General features: G+C 46.4%; 2 protein-coding genes across 2 annotated transcripts in view; both read right to left on the bottom strand.

Moving 5' to 3' along the window:
- Positions 1-2,117: 2,117 nt before the first annotated feature.
- On the bottom strand, positions 2,118-4,459 carry LOC132567530 (gastrula zinc finger protein XlCGF57.1-like). Its single transcript, XM_060233214.1, has one exon. It carries the CDS (start codon positions 4,447-4,449, stop codon positions 2,578-2,580), a length of 1,872 nt encoding a protein of 623 aa, XP_060089197.1. The 5' UTR covers positions 4,450-4,459; the 3' UTR covers positions 2,118-2,577.
- Positions 4,460-4,936: 477 nt separating this feature from the next.
- The window catches only part of LOC132567227 (zinc finger protein 79-like), a 34,860-nt gene continuing 24,700 nt past the window's right edge, over positions 4,937-15,096 (bottom strand). Inside the window, exons 6-7 of the mRNA XM_060232916.1 lie at positions 10,116-10,230; positions 4,937-5,331 (exon numbers count right to left, since the gene is read on the bottom strand). Coding sequence (XP_060088899.1) covers positions 4,937-5,331; positions 10,116-10,230 — 510 coding nt within the window. The remainder of the gene's footprint in view (positions 5,332-10,115; positions 10,231-15,096) is intronic.

Below are 15,096 nucleotides of genomic sequence, written 5' to 3' on the forward strand. Positions count from 1 at the left end.
CGGTAAGCAGTGGGGTGCCGCAGGGCTCGGTACTGGGTCCCATGCTCTTTAACGTGTTCATAAATGATTTAGAGTTGGGAGTGAGCAGTGAAGTGGCCAAGTTTGCGGATGACACTAAATTGTTCAGGGTGGTGAGAACCAGAGAGGATTGTGACGAACTCCAAAGGGATCTGTTGAGGCTGGGTGAGTGGGCGTCAACGTGGCAGATGCGGTTCAATGTGGCCAAGTGCAAAGTAATGCACATTGAGGCCAAGAATCCCAGCTACAAATACAAGTTGATGGGGTGTGAACTGGCAGAGACTGACCAAAAGACAGATCTTGGGGTCATGGTAGATAACTCACTGAAAATGTCAAGACAGTGTGCGTTTGCAATAAAAAAGGCCAATGCCATGCTGGGAATTATTAGGAAGGGAATTGAAAACAAATCAACCAGTATCATAATGCCCCTGTATAAATTGATGGTGCGGTCTCATTTGGAGTATTGTGTGCAGTTCTGGTTGCCCCACCTCAAAAAGGATATTATAGCATTGGAGAAAGTCCAGAAAAGGGCAACTAGAATGATTAAAGGGATGGAACACTTTCCCTATGAAGAAAGGTTGAAACGCTTGGGACTCTTTAGCTTGGAGAAATATCGACTGCGGGGTGACATGATAGAGGTTTACAAGATAATGCATGGGATGGAGAAAGTAGAGAAAGAAATACTTTTCTCCCTTTCTCACAATACAAGAACTCATGGGCATTCAATGAAATTGCTGAGCAGACAGGTTAAAACGGATAAAAGTCCTTCTTCACCCAAAGGGTGATTAACATGTGGAATTCACTGCCACAGGAGGTGGTGGAGGCCACAAGGATAGCCACCTTCAAGAGGGGTTTAGATAAAAATATGGAGCAGAGGTCCATCAGTGGCTATTAGCCACAGTGTGTGTGTGTGTGTGTGTGTATATATATATATATATATATATATATATATATATATATATATATATAAAATTTGCCACTGTGTGACACAGAGTGTTGGACTGGATGGGCCATTGGCCTGATCTAACATGGCTTCTCTTATGTTCTTATGTTCTTAATTGCACCCTACTTCAGACCAGCTTCAGCAGAGAGAACAATTTCCTTTCCCAGCCAAGCCTATTTACACTTTCCTCTCAGGCTCTTCCCCTCCCTTGAGGTTAGTTTTTGCTCAAAAACTCTGCCACCCAATCAGAGGCACATCAGAAATCCTGGGAAACGTAGAAGATCCAGTTTGGTGTAGTGGTTAAGTGTGCGGACTCTTATCTGGGAGAACCGGGTTTGATTCCCCACTCCTCCACTTGCACCTGCTGGAATGGCCTTGGGTCAGCCATAGCTCTGGCAGAGGTTGTCCTTGAAAAGGCAGTTGCTGTGAGAGTCCTCTTAGCCCCACCCACCTCACGGAGTGTCTGTTGTGGGGGAGGAAGATAAAGGAGATTGTGAGCCACTCTGAGACTCTTCAGAGTGGAGGGCGGGATATAAATCCAATATCTTCTTCTTCTTCTTCTTCCCTGTATCTACTCCTACACAGACTTCTACCTGCCCTCTAGGCCACACTAGGCCTCAGATCATGACAGGAGATCATCAGGTCTCTTAGAGGGAATGAAGTGCCAGGAAAGGAGTGGAAGCAGTCTGGAATTTGGAGGAGAGTGGATTGGCGTGGGTGAATCATTTCAAGGTGGTGGGAAACAAGGGCAGATTGAGGAGGTCTGGTCATTGATAGGGGGGGCTGATGAATCTGCGGAGGGTTCATGATTTTTGTGGTCCATTCAGCTACTGTTGATGGCAGTGGCGCCCATTCCTTGGAGGGTTTACATTCTATGTGTACAATTTTCAGTGAACCTCTCTAAGTTTTTCTAAGGTGGAAGGGGTTCTGAGGGTAGATTATACATTGTAAGTCAGTAAAGTTGGGGAAATGCTCCTCACCTACCAATCAAAAGATGCTATGACTTGCAGGTAGGTGGGGGAGCAGTGTGGTGCTATATAAAAGGATAAGCTTTCTGAAGTTGGTGTTAGTAAATTATATCAATATTTTGGGTCAAAACTATCCCTACCTTTAAGACTTTGCATCTAAAATTCTGTATATATTTGGAACAACATGCATCTCTGAAAAGCTTTATTCCAGAATAAATATCAATAAATCAAAAGTATATTCTCAGCATACAGATAAACACCTAACCAGCACACTCAAGATTGCTACAGCACAGACATCATATTTTATGCAGTAATTCAGAGAAAGAAACGTCAGTTATTGAAGACTGCTAAACAAAGCATTAATAGCCTTATTGAGTAAAAGATAATATTGTTAATTGGATATCTGGCATTACAATGTGTGGCACACAGGGCTCAGCCCAACTAAGTGACATTTCTGTTGTATCATTAGAAAAAGAAATGAATTCAACACTCTTAGGCTAAGAAGTTACAGTTTCTGCTTTGTGGGTTCTTAGATGTTGTTGAAGATAACCACACTGACTGAATCTCTTTCTATTCCAAAACTTTTTGCCCTATGCGGATTCCTTGATGCCTTTGAAAATAGCTGCTGTGACTGAATCTCTTCCCACATTATGAGCATTCAAAAGGCTTCCCCCCTGTGTGAGTTCTTAGGTGACTTTGAAGATTGCCACTCTGGCTGAATCTCTTCCCACACTCTGAGCATTCAAAAGGCTTCTCCCCTGTGTGGCTTCGTAGATGAGTTTGAACACTGCTACTGTCCCTGAATCTCTTTCCACATTCTGAGCATTCAAAAGGTTTCTCCCCTTTGTGGGTTCGTTGATGCTGTTGAAGATTTCCACTCCTACTGAATCTCTTCCCACACTCTGAGCATTCAAAAGGCTTCTCCCCTGTGTGGATTCGTAGATGAGTTTGAACACTGCTATTGTCCCTGAATCTCTTCCCACATTCTGAGCATTCAAAAGGCTTCTCCACTGTGTGGATTCTTAGATGACTCAGAAGACTGCTACTGACCCTGAATCTTTTCCCACACTCTGAGCATTCAAAAGGCTTCTCCCCTGTGTGGATTCGTAGATGATTTTGAAGATTGCCACTCTGACTGAAACTCTTCTCGCACTTTGGGCACTGAAAAGGCTTTTCCCCAGTGTGAGTTCTCTGATGGTTTTGAAGATAGCCACTGCGGCAGAAACTCTTTCCACACTCTGAGCATTTAAAAGACTTCTCCCCTGTATGCGTTCTTTGATGCTGTTGAAGATAGCAACTACGGCTGAATCTCTTCCCACACTCTGAGCATTCAAAAGGTTTCTCCCCTGTGTGGGTTCTTAGGTGACTTTGAAGATCACCACTCCAGCTGAATCTCTTCCCACACTCTGAGCATTCAAAAGGCTTCTCCTCTGTGTGAGTTCTTAGGTGACTTTGAAGACCATGATTGTCCCTGAATCTCTTCCCACACTCTGAGCATTCAAAAGGTTTCTCCCCTGTGTGGGTTCTTAGGTGACTTTGAAGACCATGACTGTCCCTGAATCTCTTCCCACACTCAGAGCATTCAAAAGGCTTCTCCCCTGTGTGGGTTCTTTGATGCAGTTTAAGACTGCCACTCCGTCGAAATCTCTTCCCACATTCCAAGCATTCAAAAGGCTTCTCCCCTGTGTGGGTTCTTTGATGCAGTTTAAGACTGCCACTCCGTCGAAATCTCTTCCCACACTCCAAGCATTCAAAAGGTTTTTCTCCTGTGTGGGTTCTTAGATGGATTTGAAGACTGCTACTGTCCCTGAATTTCTTCCCACACTCTGAGCATTCAAAAGGCTTCTCCCCTGTGTGGGTTCTTTGATGAAGCTGAAGGTGGCCACTCTGATTGAATCTCTTCCCACACTCTGAGCATTCAAAAGGCTTCTCCCCTGTGTGGGTTCTTAAATGATGCTGAAGAGTGCTACTGTGACTGAATGCCTTTCCACACTCTGAGCATTCAAAATGCTTCTCTTTTATGTGGGTTTGTAGATGACTTTGAAGATTGCCACTGTGACTGAATCTCTTCCCACACTCTGAGCATTCAAAAGGCTTCTCCCCTGTGTGGGTTCTTAGATGAATTTGAAGATTGCCACTCTGACTGAATCTCTTCCGACACACAGAGCATTCAAAAGGCTTCTCCCCCGTGTGTGTTCTTTGATGCTGTTGAAGAGCGCCACTCTGTCTGAATCTTTTCCCACACTCTGAGCATTCAAAAGGCTTCTCTCCTGTGTGGGTTCGTAGATGACTTTGAAGATCACCACTCCAGCTAAATCTCTTCCCACACTCTAAGCACTCAAAACGCTTTTCCTCTGTGTGGATTCTTTGGTGCTGTTTAAGAAGGGAACTATGACTGAATTTCTTTTCACACTCTGAGCATTCAAAATGTTTCTCCACTCTGTGGATCCTTTGGTACACAAGTAGTTTTGATTTGTATCTGAAGTACTTTCTACACCGAAAGCATTTACATGCCTTCATTATACTGTGCTTTGAAACATGTATATTATATTGGGTTTGATCTGAAAAGTTCATGCCACACTCCAAGCTCTTGTTTCTTTCCTCCACCCTTTGAATTACTTCTTGGAAAGGAATGGATTTCTCCCTTTTCTTCATCTTGTGCCTGAGTTTCTGCCTCTGAGGCCTGCTTTGAATTCTGACGTTTCTTCTCACATCTTCATTCTTGACTTCATTTGGCGATAGATGATGCAGTTCCTCATCCTCCTCATTCCTCTGAACATCTCCTGCTGGGGGAGAGAGAGAGAGATTCTATTAGAATCCATGCAAGGAGGTCTAATATGCTCCTGAAGTTTCATCCACGCTCCAAAGATTTCAGTGCCTTCCTTCTGTTTACATGAAGCGTACAATAATATACACTTTGAAAGTACATTAAGCTTTCTGCATCAGAGATGTGTGGTTGAAACTTTTGTCATTTTTATTGCTCCTTACCTCTGTAACTTCTTTGATGTTAACTAAGGGCTGCTTTATGACGGAAGAGGTTTTTGTATTCCAAGCAATTATATAATTTCCCTACTAAGGGAATTAGAATCTGCCTAATGATGTTCATTCTCTGACTGAAACTCTTGACAAATGCCACACTTTCATTTCCCTTTTCCACGCAGTGGATTCTCTGGTTCACATGGAGACCTTTGTTTCTTGTTTTGTTGACTGGTCTTTCCTCACGGACTGGGGTTTCAGGGAGGCCCCCTCTTTGGCAAGGAATGGGCTCATCCTTCCTCTTACCTGCGTGGCTTTCCTCCTGCCTCTGTGGTCCATCTACAAAGTTTTCTTCATCATCTTCATTCTTGACTATTTCCAAAGAGAACTTGTGGAATTCCTCAGCTGTCTCTTCTACATCTGCTGCTGGAATAAGGAAAGAGTTTCAATCAGCACCCATGCAAGAAGCCAAGCCACTCGTCAGGCACTCCTCACTCTTGGGTCTGCATTTCTAAGATCTTCCTTCCCTCCAAACTGAGCTGCTGGTCACACCTTATCCCTGCCAGGCCTGCCCATAGAGCTGTTTTGATATTCAGCCCATCTCTCCTCTTCCCGTGTGTATTTTAAGGGGGAAGGTGGCAAAGAATGCTTCCCCTGCTTCTCCATTTGACTTGCCGTGCAAGTCTTTTGACTTTCTGCTCTTGATGATTAAATACAAGAAGTTATCATACAATCCAGTCCTGCAACTGCACTGAGTTTCCTTCCAGTTGTGAAGAGAGCTAGGAGGAGCTGGTTTCCAGCCTCCCTCAAATACGCATTTTCTGTGGATCTAACCAGGATCTCAGCAAGCAAAGCCAGGGCTGGCCCCAGGGTTTCTGGTGCCCTTGGCCTCCGGTCCCATCCGCCAGAAACACAGACCTGGGAAGGCTGACTCCGCTTAGCTTTCCCAGTCTCAGGAAAGCTGAGTGAGATTGGACCAGCTGCAACTGGAAGCACCTGCTCTACGCTGCCTACCACCACCGTGCTCGTCCTTACCACTGCGGGGGCAGGAGGGGCCGGGGGCCTAGGGCACCAGAAACTCTGGGGTTGTAGCTTGGTGATATCCTGGTTAGATCCACAGAAAATGTGTATTTGGGTCCCAGGAAGGCTGAGCAGCGTTAGCGGGGCACAACCTCCACTGTGGTCCTGCCAACCTTGGTGCCCCATTTACTCCACCACAGCCCGCAGGGAAGCAGAGAGGCTGGTGGCAAGGGTGAGTGCAGCAAGGAAGGGGCATTGGGGGTGGCAGGGCATACACCGGGAGGGGGCTCCCGCCAGCCACCCCTGAGGCCAGTTAGCACCTTAGGTGGCTGCTGTGCCACTGGGCTGCCCCGGCCCTGAGTGAACCCCACCGAGCAAAGGGAGACTCCTATACTTTTTGGAAGAGGTGCAATTTGTTAGGCGGGGGGGCAGGTGATGACCAATTTGAAAACCAGTCCTGCAGAGTAGGGCTGCCTTTCTCAAGGTCAGGAGCATTGTCTTGCTATTTCTGAGCTATTTTCTACACCTTAGCTGGGCTTCTTGTCTAATGTGCAGCAATTTCTGAATGATCCAGGAATTTCTGCCTTTCCTAGAAGCACCGAGTCAGCCTGTCTCTCTTATTGTCAGCAAGAGGTAGCTAGAAGACTGGCTTTTGGGGCCTCAAGGTCATTGACTTGTTCCAGTAGAGTAAGAACCTCTGATAGCCCATCCCAGAGGAACACAAAATGACAAAAAACCAGATAAGGCCTCAGAAGAATCTGTCCTGTTCCATCCTCCCAAAACACCTGTAACACACAGGAAACACACACGGGATGTGCAGAAGTGCAATCCGTGTTCTACATGACGAGGGTGATGCAAATGTGGGAAAGCTAGTTTGGCCATCCCTTGGAGCAGCACAGGGGTGTCACAGTTGTCAGCCCTCTTCCTTTGGGATGGGGGGCAAAGGTGCCAGCAGGCTTTGGAGAAACCTAAGGATCAGGGTACACTGAGTGGACAGGTATACCTAGCTGTTCTCTGTCTGCGTGTTTTTCTGTGGCAGATGCTTTCCTGCCTCTAGGGCAGGGGTATCAAACTCATCCGTTATGAAGGCCAGATCTGACATAAATGAGACCTGAATCTCTTCAACAGCACACGATTCCACCCTCTTGGGAGGAGGACTGATGCACCTAATGACAACACTGGTTGTTGTGTGGTTTGGCTTAAGTCACTTTCCCTTGGGTTTCAGTGTCAACTGGTGGGACTACTTGCTGTAGAACACCGCTGCAAGGTAGAACAGCTCCAAAGGAGGCACTCAGATCCATCTCCAACTAATAGGAAGGCCTGAAGGCATCCACGTGAGGAATGAAGGAAAGGGTTGATGTGCCTATGGCCTCATCTAGCAGGGCTGGTCTTTTCTAACATCCCATTCCTTGGAATATCTAGTATTTAAAAATAATGCGGCCACAACAGCCACAAGTGAGCTCAGTCCCAGAAGGAGTTTCTGAGCCCCCAGAATCCAGGTCCCAGAAGGCCTCTCTCTCTCTCTCCTCATTCAGCAGGCCTGGGAATTCTACCAGAATAAGAGTTGTTTAAGAGTGAAGAAGAAAGGTCCCATGGGGATTCCTTGCCGATTCCCTTGACATAACTGTAAAAGTTACCCACTTGCTGCCAGTTCATTGGGGAAAGAAACAGTCTCTTCAGATCTTCTGAAGAAACTCTGCATCCATTTTTCAGAGCCAGTTTGGTGGAGAGCCAGTTTGGTGTAGTGGTTAAGTGTGTGGACTCTTATCTGGGAGAACCGGGTTTGATTCCCCACTCCTCCACTTGCACCTGCTGGAATGGCCTTGAGTCAACCATAGCTCTGGCAGAGGTTGTCCTTGAAAGGGCAGCTGCTGTGAGAGCCCTCTCCAGCCCCACCCACCTCACAGGGTGTCTGTTGTGGGGGAGGAAGGTAAAGGAGATTGTGAGCCGCTCTGAGACTCTTTGGAGTGGAGGGCGGGATATAAATCCAATATCATCTTCATCTTCTTTCAGATGCAAGGGCTTGGTCTGTCTCCAGTGTAGCATTTCTTACATTCTTGGCTTCTTAGACAGGTTGTGGGGTGGATTATTTTTATACAGAGAAGTAAAGAAACCAAGAAAGAAGGAAATTTCTTGTGGAAGAACAGAACCGTGGTCTATCAAAGACCACAAAGCTAACCGCTCTAAGAGGGATGGATCTTTTCCAGATTACAGTCAGAGTGGATGGCCAAAATCCCATTTGGGGAAAGGGATGTTGTAAAGGCTGACAACTGAGAAATTAGGATCTGGCTCCTTCCAGAGTCATTCTGAGGGCCTCTCAGCTCCTCCTTGACCTCGGGCCACGACAGCATTTCTGGCTTGGGTGATGGCCACAACACTGGCCTCAGCTGCCCCTGGATCAGTGGGATGGCTTGTATTATTCTACCTGGCCCTGCTGAACATCACTTTCATGGGCACCTCAACTTCTCCAGGCAACCAGTGGTGGCCAATTACCTGCACAGGTTTCACAAACATATACTGCTGTTGATTCATGTATCATTCCAATGTAAGCAATTCACACCTTTAGCACCCACAAAAGATCCTTACCCAGAAAAGCCACACTCCCATAGTTCTCCAGCATGACTTCTCTGTAGAGGGCTTTCTGGCCTGGATACAGCAGGCCCCATTCTGCCACAGTGAAATACACAGCCACCTCCTCAAAGGAAAATGGAGACTGAAAGAAGAAGCAGATTCCCTCATCACAGATCATGCCGGGCAGGGACTTGACACTCTTGACAGGGAGTTTGTGAGGGTGCAGGAGGCAGAGCTCAGTATGGGTAAAGGCACTGCACTTCAGAACTGCTCTTCCTCAGACAGCAGGAGGAAAAGCTTCCCTGAGAAAGAACCGAGGGCCCTGACTATCCCCTATTCATCCTCCCCTACCTGGGCCAGAAGTTGAGTAGGCATTTCCACTTCTCCACAAAGAAAAGGGTTCAATAACGTCTCTTCACTGCCTGCAAGGAAGATATTACAGCATTGGAAAAAGTGCAGAAAAGGGCAACTGGAATGATTAAAGGGTTGGAACACTTTCCCCATGAAGAAAGCTTAAAACACTTGGGGCTCTTTAGCTTGGAGAAACGTCGACTGCGGGGTGACATGATACGAGGTTTATAAGATTATGCACGGAATAGAGAAGGTAGAGAAAGAAGTACTTTTCTCCCTTTCTCACAATACGAGAACTTGTGAACATTCAATGAAATTGCTGAGCAGTCGGGTTAGAACGGATAAAAGGAAGTACTTCTTCACCCAAAGGGTGAGTAACACATGGAATTCACTGCCACAGGAGGTGGCAGCAGCTACAAGCTTAGTCAGCTTCAAGAGGGGATTGGATAAACATATGGAGCAGAGGTCCATCAGTGGTTATTAGCCACAGTGTATTGTTGGAACTCTACGTCTGGGGCAATAATGCTCTGTATTCTTGGTGCTGGGGGGGCACAGTGGGAGGACTTCTGGTGTCCTCAGCCCACTAGTGGACCTTTTGATGGCACTTGGGTTTTTTGGCCACTGTGTGACACAGAGTGTTGGACTGGAGGGGCCATTGGCCTGATCCAACAGGGCTTCTCTTATGTTCTTATGTGACTCAGAGTGTTGGACTGGATGGGCCATTTGCTTGATCCAACATGGCTTCTCTTATGTTCTTCAAATGGCAAGGAAGAATTTTAGCCTCAAATTCCTATTGTTTTAGCTTGTCTCAACCTTCCTTACGCATCCTAATTCCCAGGGTTGTGAAACCTCGCCTTTTTTACACTCAAGAACATTTTGTAAGAACGTTTAATAAACTGTGGGAGAGGAGGAAGACAAGCCTCAGGTACCCACGAACCTCGGGGGGTTATAAACAAGGTTCCATTTATTCACCTTGGCTAAGAGCTACACACAAATTTGTCTTCCTTTTCTTTTTTAGAGCGACCTTGAATCTTTCTAATAGAAAGAAAGCAAGATATGCATATTTCTATTAATGTAAATACAAATGGCTTTGCTCTCCATAAATCTGTGAACTCCCCCTTAAAGTGGAGCAGCCATCATGACATCCTATAGCACTATTTCCCAGAACTCTATTCTCTGTAGTCTGCAGAAATATTTCTCTTTTCTCCTGTCCTGAACCTTCTGCACAAAAAGAGCCCCGATCCCCTGTGGGCAGGAGGCCCCCTTACCACTAGACAGGGCATCTTGGGCACGTTCCTGGGCCTGCACCCTCTGACCTTCCTCTGGCGGAGCTCCTTCCGCCTCAGAGAAGCTTCCTTCCACCTTCATGGATCCTCCCCACATCTGAAATAACAGCAAGGGAGAGGGGCAAGAGAAGGAACAGAATAGGCTGAAGAGATGGATCCGGACCCACTGCCGGAGTCCTCATCCCTGACTCCACCACCAGAGCTGCTTGAACCAGAGGAGCAAGAACCAGAGTTGGGTTTTCTTCACAGCCGAGTGAATCATCTAGAGCAGGGGTTCCTAATCTCCAGGCCATGGACCGTTACAAACTGGGCCGCAGAGGCACCGCACCACTTCTTTCGCCTGTCTGGGACCTGGGCGGACAAAGGAGGCAATGCAGCCTCACTCAAAAGCTGTCTCGCCTTGCAAGTGGGTAGAACAGGTAGCATGGCAACAACCTTCACCTATCCCTTCGTCTACCTAGTGTGGAGGCAGCAAAAGCAGCCCCAGTCTCCCCTCAAGACTCCCATGAAGGGGACAGGGGCAGGTGGCCTGTGGCAGCAAAAACTCCAGCACTGCCCCCTCGGTCTGTGGAAAAATTGTCTTCCACGAAATCGGTGTAAAGCTATTTCAAGCCAAAGAAAAGGAGTCCATCAAAATCATATCAAGAATATCCTAACAAAGATGGAAACAAAACAAAGGCCCACAGGCTGAAAATACTGAATTTAATTTTCAGTTCTGAAAAATGGGAGACATCAAAAGCTATAGGAACTATCAGACCATTGCATTAATTCCTTATGCAAGTCAAGAGAGGCTCAACATTTCAGAAGGACGAGTGTTGTCACACATCAAAAGAGAAACGCCAGATATCCCGCTTCAGGTGGATTCACAAAAGGAAGTAGTATTTGAGATCCTACTGCAAATATAGGTTGGTTAATGGAACACAGGAGATAATTTCAGAAGAAAACCAGCTTGTGATTGCTAGATTACATCAAAGCTTTTGACTGCAGAGATTTTTTTTTTTTTTAAGCAATGGTTGGTTTTAAAAGAAATGGGTGTGCTACAACAGTGTTCCCTCTAAACCAGAGGTGTCAAACGCATTTGTTATGAGGGCCGTATCTGACATAAATGAGATCACGTTGGGCTGAACCATGTTGGGTTGGGCTGGGCCATGCTTAAAACATTAGCACTCATTGGTTTCAAAGGTGCTTTCTTTGTATTTCTCCCATGGGATCCAGGGAACTGGGCAAAGGAAGCTCTGGCTCCTTCCTTTCTTCCCCTTGGGGGACTTGGAGGGGAGGAGTCTCAGGAAGAAGGGCTTGGCTCAGTAGCTCTGCTGTGCAATTGAGAGAGCCTGGAAAAACAAGCTGTGCCTCCTCTCCCCCCCCTTCCTCCCTCAGCCAATGGAGAAAATAGAGGTTTTGCTCTGTAGCTCCTGTGCAATTGAGCAAGCTTTACAAAGCAAACTGTTATGCAGAAGGAAGGAAGTTATAGGAAGAAGGAAGCAGATGACAGCCAGTTGCTCGGGGGCCTGATAGGAGCCCTCCGGGAGCATGATTCGACCCCTGGAATGCGTGTTTGACACCCTTGCTCTAAACTGAATTAGTGTGAGCTAGCTCACAGTTTTTTAGCCTCCAGTTCACACCTTTTTGTCTTTGCTCAGGAAGAATGGCCCCAGTGCAAACTAATTAGTGCAACAGCTGATGACTTTCCTGTCAGTAACTCACAAAGTAGAGTTTTTGCTCACAAGACTCTACAGGTTAGAGGGAGTATTGGATACAACATCTGACTGTTTTGATGCATAGCCTGTACTCTGGTCAACAGGCCACTGATAGAACAGAATATAGGTAGGACAAAATATTGATAGGACAGAATACAGACATACAGAATGGTTTCTAATTGGCAAAGGTGCCAGACTAGGATGCATTTCATCTCCCTGTCTCTTCAGTCTACATATCATAAGAAAGGCTGGATTAGATTTAGATGAAGGTGGAGTGAAAATTGGCAGAAGGAACATTAATAGTCTGAGATATACAGATGACACCACATTAGAGGCAGAACACTGTGAAGACCTGAAATAATTACTCATGGCTAAAACAGAAAGTGCTATAAGAAGATTACAGCTGACGATCAGGAAGACAAAAGTGATGAGTAGTGTGGAATTACAGGCACTGAAGGTTGATGATGTTCCTTTTGTCCACTATCAACCAAAAGGGAGACTACAAACAAGAAACCAGCAAACAAGAAGGGTAACCATGAGGAAGCTAGAAAAAAGTGTAAGGATGTGTCCCTGGTGACCAAGGTCAAATTAATTCGAGCCACCGTATTCCCCATTCCTGTATGTGTGTGAGAGAAAGTTGGACAATAAAGAAAGCTGACAGAAAGACAGTTGATTTTCTGTGCTGATGAAGGAGAGTTTACAGTTTCTACAGATACCAAGGTCTGCCAGAAAGATAAATAAGTGGATTCTAGATCAAATCAAGACTCAACTCCCCCTGGAAGCTAAAATGACTCAAATAAGGCTATCGGAATTGGGTGATATTACAGAAATCACTGAGAAAGACAATAATGCTAAAAAAAAAAGTTGAAGGGAGCAGGAAAAGAGAAGGACCAAAAATGTGATGGATTGAATCATAATTGGAAGGGACCTCTAGGGTCATCTAGTCCAATCCCCTGCACAATGCAGGAAACTCACAAATACCTCCCCCTAAATTCACAGCATCTTCATTGCTGTCAGATGACCATCCAGTCTCTGTTTAAAAACCTCCAAGGAAGGAGAGCCCACCACTTCCCAAAAAAGCCTGTTCCACTGAGGAATCGCTCTAACCGTCAGGAAGTTCTTCCTAATGTTGAGCTGGAAACTCTTTTGATTTAACTTCAACCCACTGGTTCTGGTCCTGCCTTCCGGGGCCACAGAAAACAATTCCCCACCATCCTCTAGATGACAGCCCTTCAAGTACTTGAAGATGGCGATCATATCACCTCTCAGCCACCTCCTCTCCATGCTAAACATCCCCAGCTCCTTCAATCTTTCCTCATAGGACTTGGTCTCCAGACCCCTCACCATCTTTGTCGCCCTTCTGTGGACCCGTTCAGTCAAGGAAGCTACAGCCCTCAGTCTACAAGACTTGAGCAAGGTTGTTAACTAGAGAACGTTCACAGGGTTACCATTAGTCAGTAGTGACTTGATGGCAGTTCACACACACACACAGAAATATCTGGCAGGAAGCCTTAGGAGAAGCTCATTGCTTGAGTGGAGTGACTGAAAGCCCCTCACCTGCTGTGCCTGCCTCTTCTCCTCTGCCTGACTCAGGAGGAAACCTTCGGCCAGGGCCACTGCCTGGGAACTGCTCTCTGGCCCGCATCCTCTCACCCAGCCCTGCACTTCCTGCGGCAGGATGGCCAGGAACTGCTCCAGGATCACCAGGTCCACCATCTCCTTCTTGGTGCGCCTCTCTGGCTCCAGCCAGACCTTACAAAGTCCGTGGAGCCGGCTGCAAACTTCTCGGGGCCCATCAGCCTCCTGGTAACAGAACTGCCGGAAGCATTGGCTGCGTTCATCTGGGGTCACAGGGTCTTGAACCACATTCTCTGGCATGGCTCTTTCCCAGAATTCAGCACCACTCCCTGCTTGGAAGGGATGGGGACCTTTCCTGGATGTCTTGCCAGTTCCAAGCACTTCTAGGTCCTTCTCTTCCATCTTCTTCCTTTTTCTCTTGCGTTGCTCTCAACTCTGGAAAGACACTTTTATTCCCCTGGGTGTGAAAAGGGAGAAGAAAGGATATCAAAAAAGCAGGAAGAAAACAGAAGATAATGGAATTGCATCACTGACCCTGGTGGCGAGACACCTAAGGATTACCCCAGTGGATCAGAAAGAGCGTCCTTGCTGAATTCTGCAGTTCAGGATTAACATCACTGTGCTATATTACATATCAAGCTTTGTAGGATATGCCTATTCAGCCCTTGAGTGAAAAAAACCACTACTATTCGCCTTTCTAAAAATCTGTTGGGGATGTTGTGAGCTTGGCTTCCGATTTCTGGAACTCAGTCTGTCTAGTGGGCACATCTCAAGGTAAACCAGAGCCAGGACAAAGGGACTGTTAAAGCCTTAACCATTAGAGTCCACCACTCCTTAACTACTACCCCAAGCTGGTGTGCCCGAGGAGGTTAGGAAGGCGCCCGCTCCCCTGGCTTTCCCCAAACTATTAATTATTCAATAGGGCTTTCAACTCTAGCAACAGAGCTGCACTGTAGTTTGCAGATCAGGATTAATATCACTGTACTATATTACATATCAAGCTTTTAAAGACATTCCTGTTCGGTCCTTCCGGCAACAAAAACACTATTATTTACCTTTTTAAAAATCTGTCATGGATGTGTAAGCGTGGATTTCAAATTCTGGGGATCCGTCCGCCTAGTAGGTACTTCTCAAGTGGGTAAACTGGAGCCCATGTGTAATAAAAGGATCTCCAAATCAACTATTTTAGACCTCTGGCTGTTGAGTCTCTTAAATTGGGCTGGGGACTCTACTCTTGGCACTGATGGTTCACACAACAAAACGATGGGTAAGGGCTTAACTATTGCAGGTGGCTCCTTAATAGGCCAGTAGGGTTGGGCAATAGCAGAGGGGAAGGGGCAGAGGGGTATCAGGCCTCTCCACGTGAGGGCACGGGGGCTGCTGGGTAAACAGGAGCAAGAGGAGGCAGTGATGTGTTAGAGCTCAACTGTTTCCTAGAGTCATGGAATCCCAGAGTTGGAAAGACCATATAGGCCATATAGTCCAACCCCTACTGTGGTTAAATGGTGTGAATCAAGAGAAAGGAAATCCTGGAAAGACAGGCGTAATGTTGTTCAGCTAACCATCATCAACTCAGTTCACAGTTTAGATGTTTTACCGGACCCAACATTATCGCTGGAGCAGCAAGTTAATGCAATTGGAAAACTCTGCCCTCCCAACTCAGCCTAGCTCGAAAAATAGCCCTTTCC

This window comes from Heteronotia binoei, chromosome 2 (assembly GCF_032191835.1).
Source record: "Heteronotia binoei isolate CCM8104 ecotype False Entrance Well chromosome 2, APGP_CSIRO_Hbin_v1, whole genome shotgun sequence".
NCBI lineage: Eukaryota > Metazoa > Chordata > Lepidosauria > Squamata > Gekkonidae > Heteronotia > Heteronotia binoei.

What these genes read in the sequence shown, in the direction of transcription:
- LOC132567530 (XM_060233214.1), bottom strand. Translation starts at nt 4,449, where the DNA reads ATGAAGGCATGTAAATGCTTTCGGTGTAGAAAGTACTTCAGATACAAA.